The sequence below is a fragment of the Chiloscyllium punctatum genome, chromosome 26 (assembly GCF_047496795.1).
Source record: "Chiloscyllium punctatum isolate Juve2018m chromosome 26, sChiPun1.3, whole genome shotgun sequence".
Lineage (NCBI taxonomy): Eukaryota > Metazoa > Chordata > Chondrichthyes > Orectolobiformes > Hemiscylliidae > Chiloscyllium > Chiloscyllium punctatum.
The window spans coordinates 45,092,165-45,117,216 of record NC_092764.1 but is presented as its reverse complement, the minus strand read 5'-3'; the positions used below and the strand labels follow the sequence as shown (position 1 = coordinate 45,117,216).

At 38.8% G+C, this 25,052-nt stretch overlaps 1 protein-coding gene across 5 annotated transcripts in view; it reads right to left on the bottom strand.

Annotated features, from left to right (window-relative positions):
- Nucleotides 1-293: 293 nt before the first annotated feature.
- The window catches only part of heatr3 (HEAT repeat containing 3), a 39,146-nt gene continuing 14,387 nt past the window's right edge, over nucleotides 294-25,052 (bottom strand). For 2 of the 5 annotated variants that reach the window (XM_072547319.1, XM_072547321.1), the window contains exons 6-15: nucleotides 13,756-13,896; nucleotides 12,672-12,961; nucleotides 9,556-9,646; nucleotides 5,194-5,339; nucleotides 3,346-3,428; nucleotides 3,128-3,264; nucleotides 1,780-1,868; nucleotides 1,434-1,580; nucleotides 856-1,062; nucleotides 294-670 (exon numbers count right to left, since the gene is read on the bottom strand). In XM_072547319.1, coding sequence (XP_072403420.1) covers nucleotides 557-670; nucleotides 856-1,062; nucleotides 1,434-1,580; nucleotides 1,780-1,868; nucleotides 3,128-3,264; nucleotides 3,346-3,428; nucleotides 5,194-5,339; nucleotides 9,556-9,646; nucleotides 12,672-12,961; nucleotides 13,756-13,896 — 1,445 coding nt within the window. In that variant the 3' untranslated portion in view covers nucleotides 294-556. The remainder of the gene's footprint in view (nucleotides 671-855; nucleotides 1,063-1,433; nucleotides 1,581-1,779; nucleotides 1,869-3,127; nucleotides 3,265-3,345; nucleotides 3,429-5,193; nucleotides 5,340-9,555; nucleotides 9,647-12,671; nucleotides 12,962-13,755; nucleotides 13,897-25,052) is intronic. The other 3 variants (XM_072547322.1, XM_072547320.1, XM_072547323.1) reach the window with 3 other exon arrangements.

Here is a 25,052-nt window from a genome sequence, read left to right as displayed (position 1 = left end):
CCCTGGTCCCTGGCGCTGTGAGGCAGCAGGGCTAACCACTGAGCCACTGTACCGCCCCATGGACAAATAGAATAAAATGGGAGACAGAGACTAGAGTGGATCTTGCAGTTACTCCTGAGATTTAGGCTTATTTCTAAATTTACGTTTCGCTAAAATTATGCAATCTACATGAATTTTTCGATGGAGTAAATGCATCATGTTACAATAACTTATGATTCTTAAGAGTAGGGAATCATTTTGTTGAATTTGTTTTTAAAAATCGTGCTGGCATCAACAAAATAAACAAATTAGTATAACTTTCAAAAGTGATATTTATGTAACTACCCTCAGTTTTAACATATTTAACAGCATTGTTTGAAAACAAAACATCTTGTAATCATCCAGACTTTACTTTTCTAAGAAGTCTTTTGAGTGATAGATTATGGCAAATTCACATTTTAAAAAACTGTTTACTGAGCATCAACATTTTTACAACTGTGTGTGTCAAAATAAGAAAGTCTCGGCCAGAAATATAAAATTCAACTTTCCTTTAAAATCAGCCTTCATGGTCATCTGCTTATTTTTTTACTAAAGCCTCTTGGTAGGCAATAAATCGCTTTAGATTAACCTTCACATTGTCAAGGACCAGTCGCTGATCTGGAGTGAGGGTACCTTTACCTTCCTTTTGGATCTAATAAACAAAAAAGATGTTTCCTATTAAAAGTGGACTTTAAAGCATAACCCTAACTGAAAAAGAATACTTCTTTATGAACTTCAGTACTACAACTACTTTGCAGAACATTGATTTTAATTCATTAACTTAGAAAGCCTTGGTTAAAAACTTTAAAGAATCACTGCGTTATTATATATAATTACCGTGACTGTAGTGCATTTTATATCAATTACCCTTGATTTGAAAACTGGTTGTAAGGACTTGAGGGCCTGGACAAGCTTCATCTGATCTGCGGCCTTCTCTGCCTCTTTCCCATCAGCAAACACATCAATGATGGCATCCAGGGCTTCACCAACCACCACAAGAGAGGAATCCTTATTGGCTACTTGAAGCAAAAAATTTCCTATCATCTGGAATTAATCAAGATATGGAAAAAATGGAAAATACATACAGATGTAGGCAAACTATAGTATGAACAAGATGCAGGATAAATTGAAAAACATTTCAAATAATTTTGTCAGCTAGTTCTGCAGAACTATGCACGTGGTTCAAAATATTTTGCAAAGGATGTTGATACATTCTCAGTTGCATAAACATATTTACTTCTAAATATGAAGTAAAATGCTAATTTTTACTCTGCCATATAGCTGGCACACAAGCCATGTGAATTTGCAAATTTTGTTTGAAACTGTTTTTTGTTTTATTGAGTTTAAACATTTAGCTTAAATTCTGTCAGAATTGAGACGACAGGTATGTAAAGAGTTTGATTCTTTTCCAATACCTTAAGCACTTCGGCAGTGTTATCTTCTTTGGCGAGTGCACTGCCACGGATTCCCATTATAGCAACCACGTTGACTCGTGCACTGGTGTTTTCACACTGAGCTCCCGCCTCACACAATATCATGAGCTGTTGTGCATTCAGGCTCTGCTTTGTAAGAGAAAAGACAATCAAAATGTGTTGGGGTGCTAAGAAAAAAAGAGAATGAAATGTATTGGCTATCATTTATCCTTCCTACTTGTTAAGTACAACGAGCAGTTAGTTATGCAGTTAAACCAATACCTTAAAGTATAGGAAAAATGTGATTTCATTGATTGAAAGAAATTTCAAATACAATAACTGAACTTACTTGAGGAAGATTTTGGGAAGCTATTCTCTGCAGCAATGACCTTATTGCACTAGTCACAGCCTCTAAAAACTCTGAATCCTTTGGCAGCTCTGCATCAAATATAGATTTGAACAAATTTACAAAACACATTTATTACAAGAGACAAACAAATTGGGTCTTTATTGAGCATTTGAACTTAAACCAATATAATTCACTGAAGCCTGACTCTTATATTACAGAGCAGATGAAGGGCTTCGGCCTGAAACGTCGATTCTCTTGCTCCTCGGATGCTGCCTGATTTGCTGCGCTTTTCTAACGCCACACTCACAACTCTGATCTCCAGCATCTTAGGTCCTCACTGTCTCCACATTGACAGTATGGCCTAGAGTACGTACTGGTATCTGGAAATCAGCTAAGCTAGCATTAAAGATGAAGGAATTTTAAATGAAAGTTATGTAAGAGTAAATTACATTTTCATGATCATTAATGTTTCTTAATCGAGCATTGTGCTGAAAGTCAGCATTCGCTCTGCAAAACTGGCCACATCTTAGAATCAAAGGAAAGAGCACAGGGAGTTTTTGTTGATGACCCATTTGTGTCCATTCAAGGAATTACTTCAAATTACAATCCATTCTTTTAAAGTAAAAACACAAGTATGTATGTTTTAAGCATTTTTAAATATTAAAAACAAATTTAAGAAACTGATTGGAATGTACAATGAAAATCAAATGGCAATTTTATAAAAGTTTTTCAGTGATTTAAAATCAGATTACTCACAGATTGGTAGATTCAACACTCAATAAAAGCGTTTATTTTCAATTGCACTCATAAGTCAGCACAAAGTTACCATTTTAAACATCAACAAATACATCTTAATTCAAAAAAAAGTCACAATTCTATATTTCACCTTGTGTGATGATGCTGGTTCATGTATGATTGCGTAAATAAATTTGCATTTAACTTCACAATTTGCTCCCACTTTGCCAATTGTGCCAAAAACCTCTTCTTTATGGTCATTTTTGAGTGATTTATTTTTTTATTAGATTTTATACTACTCAATATTCCTTACTAATAACTACTGTTGCACTTTATAAAAACAGAATGTCAGAGAGAAACTCAGCAGTTTAGCAACATCTGTGGAGAGAGAAAAACAGAATCAATGTTTTGAATCCAGTTAGTTACTGTCAGGAAGTTTTAATGACAGCCAGTGACTGTATTGACTCATATGAAGACATTAATTGTTTTCCTTAAGCAGAGTTCCATATGGGACATCTGCATAAAACTGATATTCTACAGCAACAACATGGAAAAGATAAAAGTGGAAAGCACTAAGTGCTTAGCTATATCTACTATTATCCAATTAACTTACCTGACTGGGAGAAAACAAGCTTTGCAAGGTGCTGCGAAAGACCCTGAAGTGCAACTGGCCCCCCAAGCTCCTCTATATCCAATACTGATAAAAGGTTATGGAGACAGGTCAGGGCTCTGCACTGTATTCGTTTCATCCTACAGAAAAATGTAGCAAAAAGTCTTAATTTTCAAACTTCCTTTAGTTAATTTACTGTACATACAAGATCTTTTACTTACTTTGCAATTAGATGTTGCCAAGATGGATATTTCATACACACATCTACAGTCCCACTGTCTGGGAACTCTGTCTTCTCCAGAACCTAAGGATTTATCAGTTAAGACAAGCATTATAAAAAAGAAAAAGCATTTTTGTCAACTCTCAAGCATCTACTGACATCTCTTTTTAATCCATCACTTCCAAGTCTTAATTCATTATTAGGCCAAATATTTAACAAATCTGTATGTGCAATTTAATTTCAGAATCATGGCTGTGATTTAAAAAGTTTTACCACATTATCCTAACTAATGTTCTATGTGAACGTTTTGAAGATTCACACTTAACACAGCAAGTGAGAAACACTAACAAGATAACAGTTTGATTTTTTACACTGGTAGAAGATTCACCCCAGGGAAGAGAAACACATCAACTCATGCCAGCTACATAGCATGCACAATAATTGTTGTGGAGTAACTTGCCATTTTCTGGAAAGGGCAATTTGACAACACAAACTCAAGGCAAGGATAAAGGCAAAAAAGAAATCCTTATTAAAGTACATTATTCTTTAACGTTTATAAAAGCCTAATTGTTTAATGTTTTTGTTATGATTGCAGATAGGTATGTTATCGATCAGCAATAGCTGATGGAGTTGACTGGGGTTGACAGATGGTGCTGCCTCACTACACTGCTAAACTAATCAATGTTCCTTGTTGATGGCTTCATTACCGCCAGTAAGGCTGATTTCCTGACACACTGCAGTTGCATGCAGTGGTTTTCACACATATCCTAATTTCCCAATTTCCCAGCTTTGATTTTTAGAAACCTGCCTTTTTCTAAACCAACCTCTTAAGAGACAAAAACAGTTGCACAGTTTTTATCAGAACAGATTCTACTTACCAAAAGCAGATTTTTGAAATCGTTTTCTGTAAAACGTGCTCAATGTGCCCTCGTATTATCTTTAAATATAGGTAATTGGTGCGTTGACTGCAACCTAATCCCAAATCTGACAGTATTATGTCTTTTAACAAATGAAAAGTATACTTTCCTAATGTGAATGATATAAATGGTCAGTTAGACTTCTAAACTTGCACAGCTGAATGGCAAACATCTGACATCATTCAAAATGTTCAAAAGTCAAATCTGCTTTGGAAAAAAAGGTCAGGACTCTTTAATGATTGGAAACTGTTTGAATAGATTTTTTTTAAAACGGTCATGTAGATTTGCCTTCAGATATAATCCTGAAAACATGAGTGGAGCATCGTAGGCTGGAAATTGTTGATTCAGGAACAAACAGAGATATTTTCTTCACCCTCTTGGAAAGCAACATTACTATGTCAGGTATCTATCTACCATGCAATTCCTGAACAGGTTTTGCTATTTAAAGGAAGTCAAATAGCAAAATACACTTAGGTCAATTGTCAGTCAAAAGCAATTCTTTTTTTAAAAACAGAAAATGGCATAATTCTCTTCAGTAAATAATTCAATTTCTTTAAAATAAAAGATGTACAAAATTGTAGATGTGAGCAAGGTTTTGAAATGCCACCAACAGCAGTATTTGTAAAGGCCATTGATGTAGCTGCTGTTAGACATGCTCATAGTGCTACTGCTTTCAGCATTATCTTTACTTGTTTTAACAATGGCATCAAGTGAAACCTGATCTCCACTGAGAGTTTTAGTACCAAATATGAAGCAAAGACTCTTCTCTAATGGCCACAAAAAAAAGTTGCATCAGGCAATGCAAAAGAATTATGATAAACAAGTAGAGCATACACATTCTACAGCAAACATCATTTAATTTATTGCTAGAGAGCATTGAAAAAAGAAAATTATGTTTATTCTAAAACTACAATCAGAGTTTGTATTTTTACCTTTTTTGGAATAAGGTAGATCACAAGTGCAGAGAGAACTTCTGCAGATAGACAGGGTGGAGAAAACAGTATCCCAGCCCCTTCAGTCATAGAGTTATCACTTTCATCACTGCTTGACATTTCCTCCCATTCATCATCTGAAGGATCTGAATATAAACAGAAATTAAAGCGTCATTACCATAAAATTTACAGAGAAGATGCTGGTTCTACTATTCACACTCAGATCAATCAAGGATGTAATTATTGAACATGTAGTGTTTTGCTTTGCATATGTTTGTTGGATACTTTATAGAAGACTACTACATTCATGGTTTAATTACATTCATCTGATTATATCTGGTATACTGCAGAATAAATTAGTTTTGTGACTACAGTCTGGTGAAATTACCTCAGATTTCTGTACTGTGTTTTGTGCAACATCAGATTGAACGAGTGTAATTTTGAAATGCTTTCACTTAAATGTATCCAACTTAACATGTCAAGATCTATCCACATATTTGGTTCAGAGACTTAACAGTTACTGGCATTCATAAATTAATAGGATCAAATAATAATGACAATGGCATATTCTGAAATACAATTGTTACTTTAGCTCCCAAATTTGGGCTATTCGTAAGGTGAACTTCTGATAACTGAATTATCCAATAGGAATTTGAGAGGGAGGCAGTTACTGTCTCAAATGATATTTGCAAAGTACTTCTCTTTTACGATGAATCACAGCCACAGGATGAGAGATCAACCAACAGAGAAATTATATAGTCCATAATAAATAAATCTCTGGATGAGGGTTTCAGCATCATTTGGGTTGATATTGGGTATAGGCAGACCATCTTGCAGTGGGTGGAGGTAATCATAATTTTGTGATTGGAATTGTGGGATCAGAATTTCGGCTAGAGATTGAAAAGGTAGAGGGTTTGCAAATAGCCAGGTTCAGATGAAGATGGGAGCTGGGGAAAAAAGATTAGGAATCAGTGGCTAAGGCGTGTAGTAAATTGAGGATGCTGAAAGTCTTGGTTTTGGAATCTTACACAACCCTGATTTTTCATTGTTTCACCATTCTTGGCCATGCATTCAATTGCCTGGGCCCCAAATAATTGGATTCATTCCCTAAATCCTCCATTTCACTCCCTCCTTGAAAATATCAAGATTTAAAGATAAAATCCAAAAACAACATAACCTTATGAACTTCTTGAGAGACCTAAAACAGGTATTTAAAGTGATAAAAGAGATTTTTCTAAAGTAGATGGGAAGAGGATCTTGCAAACTTTATGCAACAGGAAGTCATTTGACCCATCATGGATCTTTGGTAGAACTACCTAATTAATCCCATTCCTGTGCTCCTCCTATATAGCCTGTACATTTTGCATTCAAGTATTTATCCAACTTTATTTTCATTGCTATTGCTGGAAACAAATTCCATTACACTTTCATATCATGACAACTTGCTGTAGCAAAAGGAGGTTTGCTCATGGTTTTGTCAATAACCTTAAATCAAAGTTGTCTGGTTAAAGGCTCTTCTGCCACTGGAATATATTTCTCCTTTTTTGTTCCAACAAAACCATTTACGTTTTAAAAACTTCTGTCAAATCTGCTCTTACCTTTTTTCAGCTATACAGAGAAAATCCCAGCTTTGCCTGTCTTTCCTGGCAACTAACATCGTTCATCTCTGGTACTATTCTAGCAAATTCTGCAACATCTTTACAGACTGAAATTCTTTCTAACATGCAATACCCAGAATTGAACACAGTACTCCAACTAAGACCTAATCGGTATCTTATGAACTGTTTGACTTAACTTTGTTGCTCTTGTACCCTATTCATTGATCAATGAAGCAAAGGAACCAATACTTTTCACAGCTGCCCCAACTTGCCCTGCTATCAAGGTTTGTGCACACACATCTAGGTCTCCCCTTCATATAACCCTTTAAAATATACCACTTTGTCCACATTGCCTCAACTCATTGTTCCCAAAAAAAAGGTACCATTTCATACCTCTTAACCAGCAAAATGTCAGTCCTTTTCACTAACCTATGCCCTAATCTCCATTACTATCTCCTTAATTGTTAATTACATTCCTGAGATTTGTGTCATCTGCAAACTTTGACATTATGCCCAGTATACCAACTCCAGGTAATCGGCAGATGTCAAAATGAAATTTCCACCCACAGGGAGGCTAAAACTAGTTGCCATCAATAAAAGATAAATCTAATAGACATCACAGGCAAAAAGTTAACCAAAGAATGGTAAGTACGTGAAACTTGTTACCAAGTGAAGTAATTGAGTTGACTAACATAGATGCATTTGAGGAAGTTAGATAAGTGCACAGCGAGGAAAGGATTGGATGATAGAATTAGACAGAAAGAGTGAGGGAAAACTCACATGGAGTGCAGGCAGCAGTTGGGGTGGGGGGCCTGCATCCTGCTGTAATGGCTTCAAAGGAATGGTTTTGCCTGATGGATTTCATTGGCTTTTTAAAACCAAGAGTAATGTATTAACTGAACCCTGATAAGTCTTAAAACACAGTGCACCCAAGCTTCCAGAAAACACATAGCTAAACAGCTGATGAAAGGCTTCTGTACAAGCTCAAATATATAAAAATTCAAGATTGAAGCAAAATGGATTCTATCAGCTCATTCAAAAGAACAAACCATTCTTAACCTTTAGGTATGAGGGAAATATCAAAAAAGCTATCATCTGAAGATATTTTATGCAACTGATTTAAAAGGAAAATGAACAATATCTTAAATTTTAGTTTAATATTCAAAGACAATTAATGTAAACCATCCCGTGATTGTCTCTCTGTTGAAAAATAGCTGACAAGCAACAAAAAAAAACACAACTACTATAACACTCTATGATAGTCATAATGTACAATATCCATTCCATATGATACATGGGAAGGAAAAATGAGTGTTCCAAAATGGAAAGAGAAAGATGATATTGGAACATTAATGTGCCTCCTGGATTATGTACAAATCATGAATAAAATTCCAGTCAACAATTTATTCTCTCCATTCAAGGAGCAGTTTTTCTTTAATCTTATCTCTTCAAGTGGGTGAAATGGTCTTTTTTGCTTTTCAATTGTTCATACAATCTTGACCTCTTTCAAGTTTGTAACATTGCAATGCTAACTCTGAAAATAGGCATGTAACAAACAGGAAGGCATTTGAATTTTGCATCCATGAAAGTGACATTAATTTCTGCCAAAAGCAACAAGACATAAGGAAATTTAGAACTTTAAGGAAAATGAAATGGATTTGAAGAATCTACTTTAAACAATAAATATTCAACCTTTCTTATTAACGTCACAAAAAAGATTTAAGCTTCTGAATGCTAACAACAATCTGTCCACCAGGGTGTAGTATTATTTCAGAATAAAAAATGAGCAGTAACTAACCAAAGCACTCTGGCTAACACAAGTTCACATTTGTTGAATATCCACCCTCAGTTCAAACAAAGATGAACCAAGCAAGATAATTTACAATATTTTGTAAATAATGTAATGCACTACTTAACAGCATTTTCTCTTTAATTTAAGCAAATAATTTATAAAAACATTCAAAACTGGCTCACATTTCTAAAAATGAAATGATCAACGCAATGTATTTTCTTGACTGCAACTATTCAAAGTATTGAAATGCAGCATTGGCAATATTAAAAAAAAGTCCCTCCCTGGGATAATGTAGCATGGTTACTAACTCTTCTCAAAGTCAGATGTGAGGAATCCTTCTTCCCATGTCCTTGTAGTCTAGAATCTATCTAGACTGTCTAAAAGTACATGGCCTGTACTTTTGATTGGTAAACCATACCTGAACAACTCGGTTTCCTCCCTTCTCTAAGCTACTTTCTCATCTTTACAGTTCTGTCTTTCCCCCCCTCTTGTACTATTGTCCTGGAGCCCACAGCCTCTCCAGGGGGACTCTGCAATCCTTTCAAAACAGTGCAACATCAACATCTCACAAGTATCCTGCCGAGGTAAGATCTTATGACGTTTGGGAGAGGGGTTGACCAATGTCTCAAACCCGTATCCTTTCTATCTCTCCCAATACCCTTTGATTCAATCAATCAACACATTTGAAGTGTTCTTCTTAATGAGAGCTACCCTGTGGTTGTCTACGACTCTAAGTGCTACTCATAACATCACCAACAATACTCTTGCCCAGAGTAAAATCTCACATGTAGAGCAGCTGTTTCCTCCCTCAGTGAAATCTCTCGGTTATGAAGAACCCAGCTCATGTGATTGAACCTACCGTATCACAGATAATAACTATGCAGGAGGAGGTTCACTCAGGATGGCCACCGCATACACATAGCATATTATAAATGAAAACATCTTCAGAAACAGTGAGATTTCAGTTCATACCTTCTGAACAACACATATTAACAATGATCTCCAAGGCAGTCTGTTGAGCAGCCAGCAGAACAGTGGCATGCTTCAGCTCCTCACTCTGGGCCTATATACAAATAATAGTTTAAAATGTTACAAATACTTCAAGATTTTCTGCTGAAAACCAAATGAAATTGCACACTTTGCAATGGTACAATATTAAGTAGGTTGAAGACAGTATCAAAGTTTTGTGCAGCGGATGTAATATTTTTAACCAAGTGTCAATGACAAACTGAAATCCGTTGTTTCAAAGTGAACGTTACCAGGCAAGTCGCTATCTCCAGTAAAGTAATTTAAAGTCACCCTGACCTGTAATTTCTCAGTCTGAAAATAAAGGCATTGCAGTTGAGTGAATATCAAGACAAATGAGCTTGGTCATGCGATGGTCTGAAGCCAATTCACTCCCCAATGCATCAGTAATTACAACGGAGCATATCCTGTCAACTGAATTGCATAAGATATTCTTTACGACTTGGTAAGCAATATATATGTATAAATTTCATATTGTACAAAATTGATTAAAAACATTCATACCTGCTTTATGTGGGAAAAACAAATGGGCTAGAATATCTTGTGATAGATCCACCCTGCCATCACCCAGCGGCAGTGGTTAGCACTGCTGCCTCACAGCACCAGGGTCCCAGGTTTGATTCCAGCCTGGGGTGACTGTCTGTGTGGAGTTTGCACATTCTCCCCGTGTCTGCGTGGGTTTGCTCCAGTTTCCTCCCACAACCTAAAGATGTGCTGGTCAGGAGAATTGGCCATGCTTAGTTGCCCATAGTGCTAGGTGCACTAGTCAGAGGGAAATGGAGCTGGGTGGGTTACTCGTCGGTGTGGACTGGTTGGGCCGAAGGGCCTGGTTCCACATTGTAGGGAATTTAATCTAATATCTTGTAAACGAGTGTTAATTCCTTAAGTAGACAGATGTTGGAGTCATCAGAAGTCAACTATTGCTTTTAACACACTTTCATTCCTGACGAAGGGCTTATGCTTGAAATGTTGACTCTCCTGCTTTTTGGATATTGCCTGGCCTGCTGTGCTTTTCCAGCAGCACACCTTTGGAACGCTGGCTCTCCAGCATCTGCAGTCCTCACTTGCTCCTCCTTCTGATAACTTCTGTCCAGTTAAGGCAATAAAATTAGTATCAGTTCCCTATCTATCTCAACATTAACCACTTTACACCACTTTTCAAAAAAAAATTGAACAGGTTACTGAGAAACTATGACTTGTGGCAACTGGAGGATGAAATATGCTTTGTGTGATGAGTTAATGTCTGACCAAATTAAAGTCATTGAGTCGTAGAGATGTACAGCACAGAAACAGACCCTTTGGTCCAACTCGTCCATGGCAACCAGATATCCCAAGCTAATCAAGTCTCACTTGCCAGCACCCGGCCCATATCCCTACAAACTCTTCCTATTCTTTTACCCAACCTTTTAAATGTTGCAATCGTACCAGCCTCCACCATCTCCCCTGGCAGCTCATTCCATACACGCACCACCCTCTGCCTGAAAAAGTTGCCCCTTTTGTCCCTTTTATATCCTTCCCCTCTCATCCTAAACCTATGCCCTCTAGTTCTGGACTCCCCCACCCCAGGGAAAAGACTTTGTCTATTTATCCTATCCATGCCCTATCATGATTTTATAAATCCCCTCGTCCTTTGATGCTCCAGAGAAAACAGCCCCAGCCTATTCTCCCTATATCTCAGATCCTCCAGCCTCAGCTTGCAACAGATAAGTGAAGAGAGAAGACAAAAAAGAAAGTTACAATAAGGAATTATCATTTTGCTTTTTGTCTGTTAACAGAACAGCATCAATGACCATGTTCAAACCTACCACACTGCTGTTGCTGATGGAAAATACTGCTGAAGGAGTTAGCCGAGGCATGCAATTATAGTATAAAATGCATCTATTTAAAACTAACAAGAATGATGATCATTTAATTCTACATTAATAATTTTAGCATTGGAGAATTTTAAATGGCCAACTCTACAGCAGTGTGTGTGTAATTGCAAGTCTCAAAGTGTTCATCTTCTTCGCAGCAAGATAAAGTCTGATTTGAATCCAGTTTGAGGAAGCAAGAATGAATCTAAGATTAGTGTTTTGAACTTAAATGAAGGCAATAAAGATATGAGGACAGGACTTTCGAAAACAATCTGTGATATTTCACGCAAAGGGTGGTACGTGTATGGAATGAGCTGCCAGAGGAAGTGGTGGAGGCTGGTACAATTGCAACATTTAAGAGGCATTTGGATGGGTATATGAATAGGAAGGGTTTGGAAGGATATGGGCCGGGTGCTGGCAGATGGGACTAGATTGGGTTGGGGTATCTGGTTGTCATGGATGGGTTGGACCGAAGGGTCTGTTTCCATGCTGTACATCTCTATGACTCTATTAGACTTAGGAGTTGGTCCGTGTAGCTACAGGTGTTGACACTAAAAGAGATATTTCATAAAACAAACAGACTAAAGCTCAAAACTACTTTCTAGTGAAAAGGATAGGTGCTGGGATGCACCATTTGCAGGAAGCTAAGGAAGTGAAAAACATTACCAAGTTGAAAGAATAAGTCTGCAATTCTGATCAGATTAGTGGTGGGTCAAAAGATTGAAAATATTTTGCTACAACTGTACACTGAGTTGGTAACATCACATCTGGCCGCACATATAACATGAGTGTACAAAATTCTCTTTCTCAGAGAGCTGGAGAGGCAAGGTCATTGAATATTTAAAAGACCAAGTTCAATTGACTTTTGACCAGAAAGGTAGTCAATGAGTAAAGGAGTAGACAGGAGAGTGCAGGCCACAATCAGATTAGCCTTGATCTTACAGAACAGCAAAACAGATTGGTCTTGATCCTAATTTGTTTGTTTGCATTAACTTAAGCGACTCATTGTTCCATAACCTGCTGCATTAGATATTCCACTCATTTGCAAGACAAATTCTAAATAACCTCAATATGTTCCATGATTTCAATATTTCAACAATTACGAAACAAAGAACAAGCTAAAACACCCAAAAGTAAATATTAGTGAAAACATTTAAGGTGCAATAGAATGTAGCTTAAAGCATTTTAGGATCATCATTATATACTTACTGGCAGAAGGTCAGAAATGTCATCATTTATCATGTTCTCTGCTTTTCCTTGATGTGCAGTTTTCTGCATCCCATCCTTTAGGTTGGAAACAGCATCATCTGCATCGATCATTTCCTCCTCCATTTCAATTTCTGCCTCAACCTTGGGCATTGCATGAGCAGCCTCCCCAAGATTCAGAATGATCTGGTTGGTATTCTTCTCCAAAGTTTCTGACAGAATCCTTATAACAGCATTTATTGTGTTTGCCTGACTGCTGATGGGTACAACACTCTTCACATTCCACACAGTACCTAAAGGCAAGTGTCATTTACAATCATAAATATGCACATGTTAAACTAAAGTACTCCAGTGACTGCAGATTAGAAACTTCTCAAACCACTAGACACCATTGTCCCTCACCATTCACAACTGATGTAGCATAACAATTACATTGCCAATAGCAATGTAATGTATCCTATTACACCCTGTTTACTTTCATTATTAACAATTTACCATTTGCAGGCCATTGCAACATCAGTGAAGTGAAACATACAAATGCAGATGATGAATTGTGCAAATTTCTCATGCACTTCACATTATTCTGCAATGACAAAAAAAAAGAATTACCCAGATGTTATGAACCCAAATTTTAGAAAAAAAACACTTCCACAGTTTTCTGATATTAAACAAGGCACGTGATTTGGAAATTTGCAACTTTTACATAATTTAACAACAGATTAATAATATATTACTTGTTGTTATTTGTTTGTTTCTGTTTGGCTAAAAAATTTGATAAATTTTAATTGAAAGCGATGCCTTACTGAAAGCTTTTCAAAATTAATGCTAAAACTAGGATCTAAATTGACTCCTGAAGAAAGAACTGAAGCAGCCGTACATCTCCCCACGTTCTTGTGTGTTGCAGCCAATTAGAGAAAAGCCCTTTTTCAAGTTCTACACTGACTTACTTTGACCCGTAATATTTTTTAAAATACTTATCGCTAGGCTTTTAGCAGCTTCGTCGATACCCAGAAATCACATCTGATAATCGAGTAAACTGAGATGACCTTAGGAGAATTTCAATTTGCTTTTCCTTTGCACACTTTACCTGCTGCAAGTGTCCTCAACAGCATATGCTCCATATTATCTTCTGAGGACAGAAGCACCATTTCCAACACTTGGAGTGCTGAGGGAATTAAAGATGGCAAAAGCTCGGCATTGTCTTCACTGATTGTCTGTAGACAATAAGCTGTGGATGAAAATTTCAAATCCACTTCAGTCACGTTCAGCCTCACGTGTAAAAACTCAACTTACCAACAGAATGAGTTGCCGCCACTGGAAGTCACCCTGATTTATGCATCATTTTAATTATCTGAGATGAATTGAAAGTACAATTTGTTACTGTCACATTTTGCATTGTGATGCACACACGGTTGTCCTTAATACCAATCTTGATAATTCACAGTCTAAAATCAGAACAGCACCCAAAACTTGGCAAACATATATGGTCAGGACCAAGGATAAAGCTTTGATCCCAATCTATACTGATCTCTGGAAGATGGTAGTGGTAATGCTGCAATTAGCCTCCATGCTCTGGAACTATTGGAGGGAAGTACGCCAAGGATCTCCACCCTGATTGTCAGCCAGTGATTGCATACAAATGTTTGCAGCAAGACAATGTACCTGACAGTAGAAATGGACTCATTCTGCTATGAACATTTTACCAACTGCATCACTTGATCTAAATGAGGAACTTGTGTATAACCTACTTAAAAATGAGGTCAAATCTGGCAAAGGAAGCCCATCGTGTGCTATGTCAGTGGTAGCAGCTGTGGCAGATGTTGCTTACATTACATTTCATCAGAGATTTCTACCCACCCGAAGCCAGTCATCCAGGCTACGTCTGGGAAAAAGACTACTTTGCTTGGAGCTAAACCAACCGAGGTGTGTGAGGCTGTGCTACACCACCTGCTAAACTCCACGCAGTATAACTGTCCAAGAGTACACGCTGTGCAAACTAAGCAGGACTATAAATGGTTTCACTCTGTAATCACTTGCACCCCAGCCAAAGGGGTCTGTGAAAAGGCACACAGGCAGTGCACGCCTCCCAGTGGTACTCATGGGGCAATCTCAAAGACTCAAAGTTGTAGAATACTAGATCCAGACGAGCTTTGTGTTCTGCTTATTCGTGCATGGAGTGCAATGCTCCACAAAACTAGCACCCTAACTCAATGAACAGTGCCCTTCCCACCAGAATACAGCTGCTTCAGTGAGACAGCAGTCAACAAGCGAAGACAACTGTTGGCCAAGATCGTGCACAGCACATAGGAACTGGCACCACACAGGGTAAACCATGAAAGGTGTTTATTGAAGGGGTAAGCTCAAGCAGTGCCAAGCTACCCAGGCAACACCTGGCAGTTTCTGCCAAGTATTACACAAGAGTGCAGCAAAAGCAAGATACTGGAGCTTAAAGTGCTAAAACAGTACATCTTTCAGGCTGAAATACTGGAGTCACACCAGAAAGCTTATTGGGATATTTGACTAACACAAGTACAGTTCTAAATTAACGAAATGACAAGAGGGAATTTGGATCAAGTAAACGAAATCAATTATATTTCAAGATTACAGACTGGATTTCATTGACTACTGATTGGACTTTAGTTGGCATTTCAGTTTGTTTACTGCTTGTTGAGCAGAATCAAGACACTTGGAACCACATAAATAACCTGAACCTACATTATTTCAGTCATGTGAACTTTGGCTTGTGAATTGTTTTCCTTTCCTGTTGTCATTAATTACATTAAAAAGAACATACAAGATCAAACAGGTAAACTGGAGATGCACCATCCTATTGATCTGCAAGAAACATAAGGTGAAATCTCAATATCTGGAAGGCAACAAAACTAATGACTGGAAGCAGCTGATACATTGAGAACACTGAACGCAAGAGATACAAATAATCGATGCTTTCAACCCTGTTGATGCCATTGACCAGGTTTATGAAAAATAGTTTTCAATGTATTTCCAAGGGAAAGGGAGCTATATTTAACCCCAGTATGCAATGGGTGTTCAAGAATTATCTATTCAGATCTGATAGAGCAGCAGCTGATAGAAAATGTTCTGTGAACACACAGTTTTGCACTGTTAATTTCTAGAGGTCACTTGAGTTAATGAAATTATGTTATTTCTGAAAAATACTGTTTTAAAGTTAATCTTTGTTAATGAAGCTGCACATCTAAAGAATTACAGTTCTGGTTCACGTAATATAAATCACAAGAAGACAGGTTCAAGTACGTGTAAATGTCATCTGTACCTGCAGACTGATTTATAGATATTTTTATATCGATCTATTCTGACACACCTCCAGAGTAGGCAAGTCTTGAAACAGGCCAAGCTTATGCCATCTCACTCCCAAATTCTCCTTTTACACGATATAGGATGCTTTTAAACATTTAATTAAAAGGTTCCACTTCTGAAAGCTTTTCAGCAGGCATAACTCGTCAGAAGAGAAGTTAAACCAAAGTGTTTGATGATAACAGAGATAATAAGCTTGATGGCCAACAGTATAACAACCAGCATTGGTTATTTGGAAGTTTCTGTCAAAGATTTGCGCAACACATAACCAATTAATTAACTCGTAATTAAAACAGGAAGGTGGAAATCATTCTACCGTGAGGCAGTGAAATTATTGTAATAAAATGCTGCACTGTACTTTAGATAGCTACACTTGGGAATTCAGATTCAGGTCGACCTAGAAATGCAATCCAAACAACTGGTGGTTCATTAATCATCATAACAACACATGAAAGCTATTAAATACACAACTGAGTTGTTACAACAAGCAACAACAGATAAGTAAGCACTAATCCACACATCAACCCCCACACCCCACCATGCATTTATTTTTAATGAAACAGAAACAGCACCACAATAATAAAGCATTCTGTACTTCCTGTGACAAACACAGTTGTTGATTCTCTCTTGCCCCCCACTCCAAGTGTGCGTCTTTTTTTTTGTTTGTTTGAACATGATCAGAAGCAACACTCCTTCAATGTAATGTTTAAGATGCAGCAAATGCCCAACAGAGACCAAGTGAATAAGTAATTTGTGTCAATAAGACAGATTTCAGAGATACCAATGAAAGGGCAGCTAACCCCACGCATGACAACATCCACAATATCATACATAGCTTGTTGTGATGCTACAAACATGTAATAACACAATACTATGTCAACCTAAAGTTAATTTAAATACACAATCACAATCTTTCAGCACTTATGCCATCACTCAGAATTTCCGTAGTTAATTTTCCACTTTTTTATTGCTCTCAAACTTTTACAAATGTATTATGCTTTACATCACTAGATGGCACCAAAGTGATCAAGTCACATTTCAATTTCTTGCATTCCACTTGGTATCACACCTCTAAATGAAAGCAACTCTGTTCACAGGGAAACAGTGCATAATATTTAAAATGGAATAATAAAGGTCACAGTAAAAGCAGAATGCTATATTTTCAGTTAGCGTGCAAAGTCATTCTCTGCAACAACAACTGACCCAGTCCCACTCCTTCTCCCTGTGACCTTGCAAATCTCTCCACTTTAACTAAGGACGCACTTTGCTTTTAAAAGGCGCAGTTAAACAGCCTTAACCAAACCTTCATGCAGTTGACTCCAAATCCTAACCCCCACTGTGTAAAAACAATATTTCCATTACATCACTATTATTCAACTTGCTGATCACCTTAAATCATAGTCTTCCCTTTCTGAACCTTCTTCCAATCAAAACAGTTTCTCTGTCCAGAACCCTCATCGGCTCATGTTGTGCCTCTGTCAAACTTCCCCTCAACTCATTTCCTGCAGAGATATCCTGGAGCTGAGATGACTGATCTCCAACAACCATAACCATCTTCCTATGACTCCAACCAGTATAGAGTTTGTCCCCTGATACCCATTGATTTCAGTCTTGCTGGGGCTCCTTGATGCCACGCTCGGTTGAATGCAGCATTGATGTCAAGCGCTGTCACTCCCACCTCACCCCTGGAATTCTGCTCTTTTGTCCATGTTTGAACCAACGCTGCAATGAGTGGCCCTGGCGGAACCCAATCTGGGCGTCACTGAGCAGGTTATTGCTGAGCGCAGTTAATTACACCTTCTATCATTGCACTGATGATTGAGAGTATTCTGATGGGGCAGTAACTGTTCGGGTTGCATTTGTCTGCCTTGTGTGTACTGGACATACCCAAGCAATTTTCCCACATTGTCTGGTAGATGCCATGCTGTAACTGTACTGGAAGAGCTTAGACAGGGAAGCAGTAAGTTCTGGATCACATGTCTTCAGTACTATTGCAGGAATATTGTATGGGCCCATAGCCTTTGCAGTATCCATTGTCAATAACCATTTCTTGAGAAATCATTCAGTGAATCAAATTGGCTGAAGACTGGTATCTGTAATGCTGGGCACCACTGGAGGGGGCTGAGATGGACCATCCACTCAGCACTTCTGCCTGAAGATTGCTGTGAATCTTATCTTTTCTTTTTCTTATCTTGTTCACTGACGTGCTGGGCTCATCTACCATCGAGGATGGGGATATTTGAGGAGCTTCCTCCTCCAGTGAGTTATTTAATTGTCCACCATCATTCATTACTGCATGTGGCAGGACTGCGCAGCTTAGATCTGATTTGTTAGTTGTAGGATCGCTTAGCTCTTTATACCACTTGCTCTTTATGTTGTTTGTCATGCAAGTAGTCCTGTTTGGTAGCTTCACCAAGGACACCTCATTTTCAGGTATGGTTGGTGCTGCTCCTGGCACGCCCTCCTGCATTATCCATTATTACATTGAGAGTTGATTCTCTGGTTTGACAGTAATGGTTGAATGGGGAGGGGATATGCTGAGCAATGAGATTGCAGGTTGTGCTTGTGTAAAAGTCTGATGTTGACGGCACACAGGGATCCATGGATGCCCAGTTGAGTTGCTCAGTCTGTTTGAAATTTGTCCCACTTAGCACAGTAACAGTGCTACACAACTCAACAGATGTAATTCTCAATGTGAAGGCAGGACTTTGTCTCCACAAGGACCATGTAGTCATCACTCTTACCGATATTGGCATGGACAGATGCATCTGCAGCTGGCAGACTGGTAAGGGATGAAATCAAGTACATTTTTCCCTCTTTATTGGTTCCCTCACCACCTGCTACAGATCCAGTCTAACAGCTATGTCCTTTAGGACCCAACCAGCTCGATCAGTAGTGCAGCTACTGAGCCACTCCTAGTGGTGGATATCCCCCACCCAGAGTACATTATGCACCTTTCCCACCCTCAGTGCTTCCTCCAAGCATTGTCCAAAATTCATCAGCCATGGGAGGACAGTATATAGTAATCAGTAGGAGGTTTCCTTTCTCAGACCAATGTCAGACAGTTACAGTTACTTGGCTAGTCTGTGCTACGGCTCTCCCAATTGTGACACTAGTCCCCAGATGTTCGTAAGGAGGACTTTGCAAGTTCGACAGGGCTGTTTGTGCTGTTGTCATTTCTGATACAGAGGTCAATGTCGGGTGATCCATCCGATTTCATTTCTTTGTTGAGACCTTGTAGCGATTGATACAACTGAATGGCTTACTGGGCATTTCAGAGGGTCACCGAGAGTCAACCACATCGACGTAGGTCTCATACATAGGCCTGTTGAGGTGAGGATGGCAGATTTCCTTCTCTGAAGGACAGTTGTGAAGTAGATGAGTTTTTCAGACAATCAACTATGGTTTCATAATCAACAGAGTCTAGATTAAAGTGGTGCTGGAAAAGCACAGCAGGTCAGGCAGCATCCAAGGAGTATGAAAATCGATGTTTCAGACAAAAGCCCTTCATCAAGATCAAAACATCGATTTTCCTGCTCCTCGGATGCTGCCTGACCTGCTGCGCTTTTCCAGCACCATTCTAATCTAGTGTCTGATTTCCAACATCTGCAGTCCTCATGTTTGCCTTTCATAATCATCAGCAGATTCTTAATTCCAGATTTTTTTTATTGAATTTAAAATTCCACCATCTGCTGTGGTAAGTTTCTGGATTAATATTCTACTGATAATATCATGAGGCCATCGCCTCCCCATGTTTTATAATATGCTTTATTAACCATTTTCTCAATCTGCCCTGCAACCTTCAACAAACTGTGCACATGTATTACCACATCCTCTGTTCTAGCACCCAGTCTGGAATTGCATTCTCTATTTTATGCTGCTTTTCCTCATACTTCTCACCGAAATGAATCAATTCACACTTCTCTGTATTAAATGTCGTCTGCCACTTTTCCGTCCATTGCTTCAGCTTGTTAAAATTGATTACTCCCTTCCTCATAATTGAGATTTTCCAACTTCCGTATCGTCTGCAAACTCTGGAATGAAGTTGAGGTAATGAATGCATATTCACAGAGACTGAAACAAATACAGATCATATTTTACCTTGTGGGAAATTCATGGGAGTGCAAAATGCAGAGTTAAAAAATTACATTGGCCAACTCGTGAACAACAGAAAGGCACCTAGCTATGGAGAGAGACGAGAGAACACAGGGATTAGTTTTAGGGTTGCTGTTGCTAAAAGCCTTAAACAGCAAGGGATTCCTACTCTTCTGTGAACTGTTAGGACTACAATCGCCATTGAAAAAAATGGAATAAAACAAACCAACTAAAACTAGATCAGGACTACAGTACCTTTCCAATTGGCTACCAATTCTATTCCAGTTCCAAGAGGTTTAAAAAAAATCCTTACTTTAGACATTGTTTCATTCCAAAGCCATTCAACATCCATCTGATAAATTAAAATTCAAACCTATTATTAATTTTTTTTAGAACATTTTGACCCATCTTTGCTTTAGATCTTGGCTCTCTTCTTTCTACATAGACTTCCTACACTTTTCAGAATGATTTGCAAAGCCTTGTTACCTCAATAAAACACAAACACAAAAAATATGATCAGACCTCTCTTCTCTCCATCACCTCTCCCCTACTTAAGTTACTCTCAAGTCAGTGGATTTCACAAAATCCTAAATTGTTACAGTGCAGAAAAAGGCCATTTGGACCATCATGGTTGTGCCAGCTCTCCAAATGAGCTTCTCACTTTGTACCTTTCCTTCTTTGTTCCTTTTCAAATAACCATCTGAATGCTTCAATTGAAACAGACAAGTGTAGCAAATCATCCATAGGCTGGAGGCACAAAACGGCTTGTTAGTCAGTGCAGGAATTGAAACAATGATCCCAGTGTTATTAGCATGAGGCTCTAATCAGCTGCCACAGTTTCTTGCAGCTGGAGAGCATCTCTCTTCCATCCTTTGGTGATAGAATCATATCAAACCTTATCCTTGTTCCAAACTATTTATCAAAATGTAATGAGGCTGGCAAATTTAATAAAAGTAAAACCAACTCAAAAGAACATAAGTCATGAATTTTGAACTTCATCTCTGATAAAAATTGCCTTGACATTTAAGCAGCCAAGCTATGTCATGCTATTTTTAAAACTTCAAAATTATTTCTTCATTTGACGTACAAGTGTTCTATCATTTGGAAATGAGATAAGGGAATCGGTTGACAAGCTTAAAGAATAGAGGTAAAATACTGCATATGCTGGAAATCTGAAACGAACACAGAATGCTGGTCGTGGTTGTAGGAAGTCAGTCATCTCAGCTCCAGGACATCTCTGCAGGAGTTCCTCAGGGTAGTGTCCAAGGCCTAACCATCTTCAACTGCTTCATCAATGACTTTCCTTCCAACATAATGTCAGAAGTGGTGATGTTTGCGAATGATTGCACAATGTTCAGCACCATTCGCAACTCCTCAGATACTGAAGCAGTCTTTGCTCAAATGCAACAATATCTGGACAATATCCAGGCTTGGGCTGACAACTGGCAAGTAACATTCACACCACACAAATACCAGGTCAGGCGATGACCATCAACAATAAGAGACAACCTAACCATCACTCCTTGACATTCAATGGTGTCACCATCAGTGAATCCCCCACTAGCATCAGTCATAGAGATGTACAGGATGGAAACAGACCCTTCGGTCCAACCTGTCCATGCCGACCAGATATCCCAACCCAATTTAGTCCCACCTGCCAGCACCTGGCCCATATCCCTCCAAACCCTTCCTATTCATATACCCATCCAAATGCCTCTTAAATGTTGCAATTGTACCAGCCTCCACCACGTCATCTGGCAGCTCATTCCATACACATACCACCCTCTGTTTGAAAAAGTTGCCCCTTAAGTCTCTTTTATATCTTTCCCCTCTCACCCTAAACCTATGCCCTCTAGTTCTGGACTCCCCCACCCCAGGGAACAGATTTTGACTATTTATCCTATCCATGCCCCTCATAATTTTGTAAACCTCTTTAAGGTCACCCCTCAGCCTCCGACGCTCCAGGGAAAACAGCCCCAGCCTGTTCAGCCTCTTCTCATAGCTCAAATCCTCCAATCCTGGAAACATCCTTGTAAATCTTTTCTGAACCCTTTCAAGTTTCATAACATCTTTCCCATATGAAGGAGACCGGAATTGCACGTAATATTCCAACAGTGGCCTAACCAATGTCCTGTACAGCCGCAACATGACCACCCAACTCCTGTACTCAATACTCTGACCAATAAAGGAAAGCATACCAAACGCCTTCTTCACTATCCTATCTACCTGCGACTCCACTTTCAAGGAACTATGAACCTGCACTCCAAGATCTCCTTGTTCAGCCACACTCCCGAAGACCTTACCATTAAGTGTATAAGTCCTGCTAATATTTGCTGGCCCAAAATGCAGCACCTTATGTTTATGTAAATTAAACTCCATCTGCCACTTCACAGCCCACTGGCCCATCTGCTCAAGATTCCATTGTAATCTGAGGTAACCTCCTTCGCTGACCACTACACCTCCAATTTTGGTGTCTTCTGCAAACTTACTAACTGTACCTCTTATGGTCACATTGAAATAATTTATATAAATAACGAAAATTACTGGACCCACCACCGATCCTTGTGGCACTCCACTGGTCACAGGCCTCCAGTCAGAAAAACAATCCTCGATCACCACCCTCTAAATTCTAACTTTGAGCCAGTTCTGATTCCAATGGCTAGTTCTCCCAGTATTCCGGGAGATCTAACCTGGCTACTCAGTCTCCCATGGAGAACCTGATCGAACGCCTTACTGAAGTCCATATAGATCACATCCACCGCTCTGCCTTCAACAATCCTGCTTGTTACTTCTTCAAAAAACTCAGTCAAGTTTGTGAGATATGATTTCCCATGCACAAAGCTATGTTGATGATCCCTAGTCAGTCCTTGCCTTTCCAAAGCATGTACATTCTGTCCCTCAGGATTCCCTCCAACAACTTGCCCACCAGCAACATCAGGCTCACTGGATTGATTGACACTATATCCACAAGCATCCACTCCTTCCACCACCAACACTCAGTGCACATTGCTGCTACTATCTCCAAAATGCACTTCGGATATTCACCAAAGATCCTCAGACAGCACCTTCCAAACCCGCTACAACTTCCAGCTAGAATTAAAAGGGCAGCAGATACATGGGAACATTGCCCCTTATCAAGCCACTCATCATTTTGATTTGAAAACATACCACTGTTCCTGCACTGTCACTGAGTCAAAATCCTGAAATTCCCTCCCTGATGGCATTGTGGGTTAACCCACATCAGGTGGACTGCAGAGGTTCAAGACGACAGCTCACCACCACCTTCTCAAGGACAACTAGGGAAAGGCAATAAAAATGCTGGCCAGCCAGTGACAACCATATCCCACAAATGCATACGTAGAGAATGAAACTCCGTTGGGTTGGCAGCATCCCTGAAAGGAGAAAGAGATAATGTTTGAGTTCAGTATGAGTCTTCTCCAGAATATTCTTCAGTTCTGAAGAAGTATCATAAGGGACCCGAAACATTAACTCTTTCTTTTTCACAGATGCTGCCAGGCCTATTGAGTCTCTCCAGCATTCTCTGTGTGTGTTTCAGATTTCCAGTATCTGCAGTATTTTGCTTTCACCCTTGAAGCTTGTAAGGCAATGCCCTCAATTCAGTTCCAAATGATAGAACGGTTTATACAGCAAAACAGGAAATAATTCTGAAGTCCCAAAAAGTTTGAAAAGAAGCTTTTTCTAGCTTTGGAATAAGAAAACAATATAAAGCATGAATGCTAACGAGATAACATTTAAAAGGGGAAAAATCTAGACTAGGAGAACATTCTTCAGGGAATTTATCTATAAATACAATTAAATGGTCTTAGGGAGTATTACTGAACAAAGAGAGTTTGGAGCACAAGATCGTAGTTCTTTGAAAGTCACAGGTAGATAGGATAGTGAAGACGACATTTAGTATGCTTGCCTTTATTGGTCAGTGCATTGAGTACAGGAGTTGGGAGGTCATGTTGCGGTTGTACACGACATTGGTTAGGTCACTTTTGGAATATTGTGTTCAGTTCTGGTCTCCCTGCTATAGTAAGGATGTTGCGAAACTTGAAAGGTTCCAGAAAAATTTGTGAGGATGTTGGCAGGGTTAGAGGGTTTCAGCTGTAGGGAGAGGTTGAATAGGCTGGGGCTATCTTCCCGGGAGCGTCAGAGGCTGGGGGAATGACCTTATAGATTTTAATGAAATCATGAGGGGCGTGGATAGTGTAAATAAACAAAATCTTTTCCCTGGGTAGGATAGTCCAAAACTAGAGGGCATAGGTTGAAGATGGGAGGAGAAAGATTTAAAAGAGACCTAAAAGTCAACTTTTCATGCAGAGGGTGGTGCATATGTGGAGTAAGCTGCCAAAGGAAGTGCTGAAGGCTGGTATAATTACAACATTTAAAAGGCATCTTGATGGGTATATGAACAGGAAAGGTTTAGAGGGACATGAGCCAAATGCTGGCAAAGAGAACTAAATTAATTTAGGATATCTGGTCGGCATGGACGAGGTGAACTGAAGGCTCTGTTTCCATGCTCTGCATCTCTATGACTCTATTTGTGGTTAAGTGTTCCTCACCAATCATTAATTAGCAACAAAAGGTAACATTTGAATTCTTTACTAGAGTAATTTTGTTCAGAAATACAGTTTGGGTGTTCAAGCCTTTTGCACACAGTACCTATTTCAAAGTGGAATCGTCACATTTTATAATTTATTCTGAACAGTTATTGTACCTACCTTCGTATACTTACAGTAAAAAAATTGAATATACTGTATTCATACAATATTGACTTATCCTGCAGAAATCTGTCTATGATGAGCAAGGAATACAGAATTATTCATTTTCCAGGAATGAATCATAAAAGAAACACTGGTGTCACTGGGCAGTTTCTCACAAATATCTTTCAAATTTCTTCATTTGGAAAGGCAGATCCCTTCCACAGCTTCCTAGCCCACCCACATCATA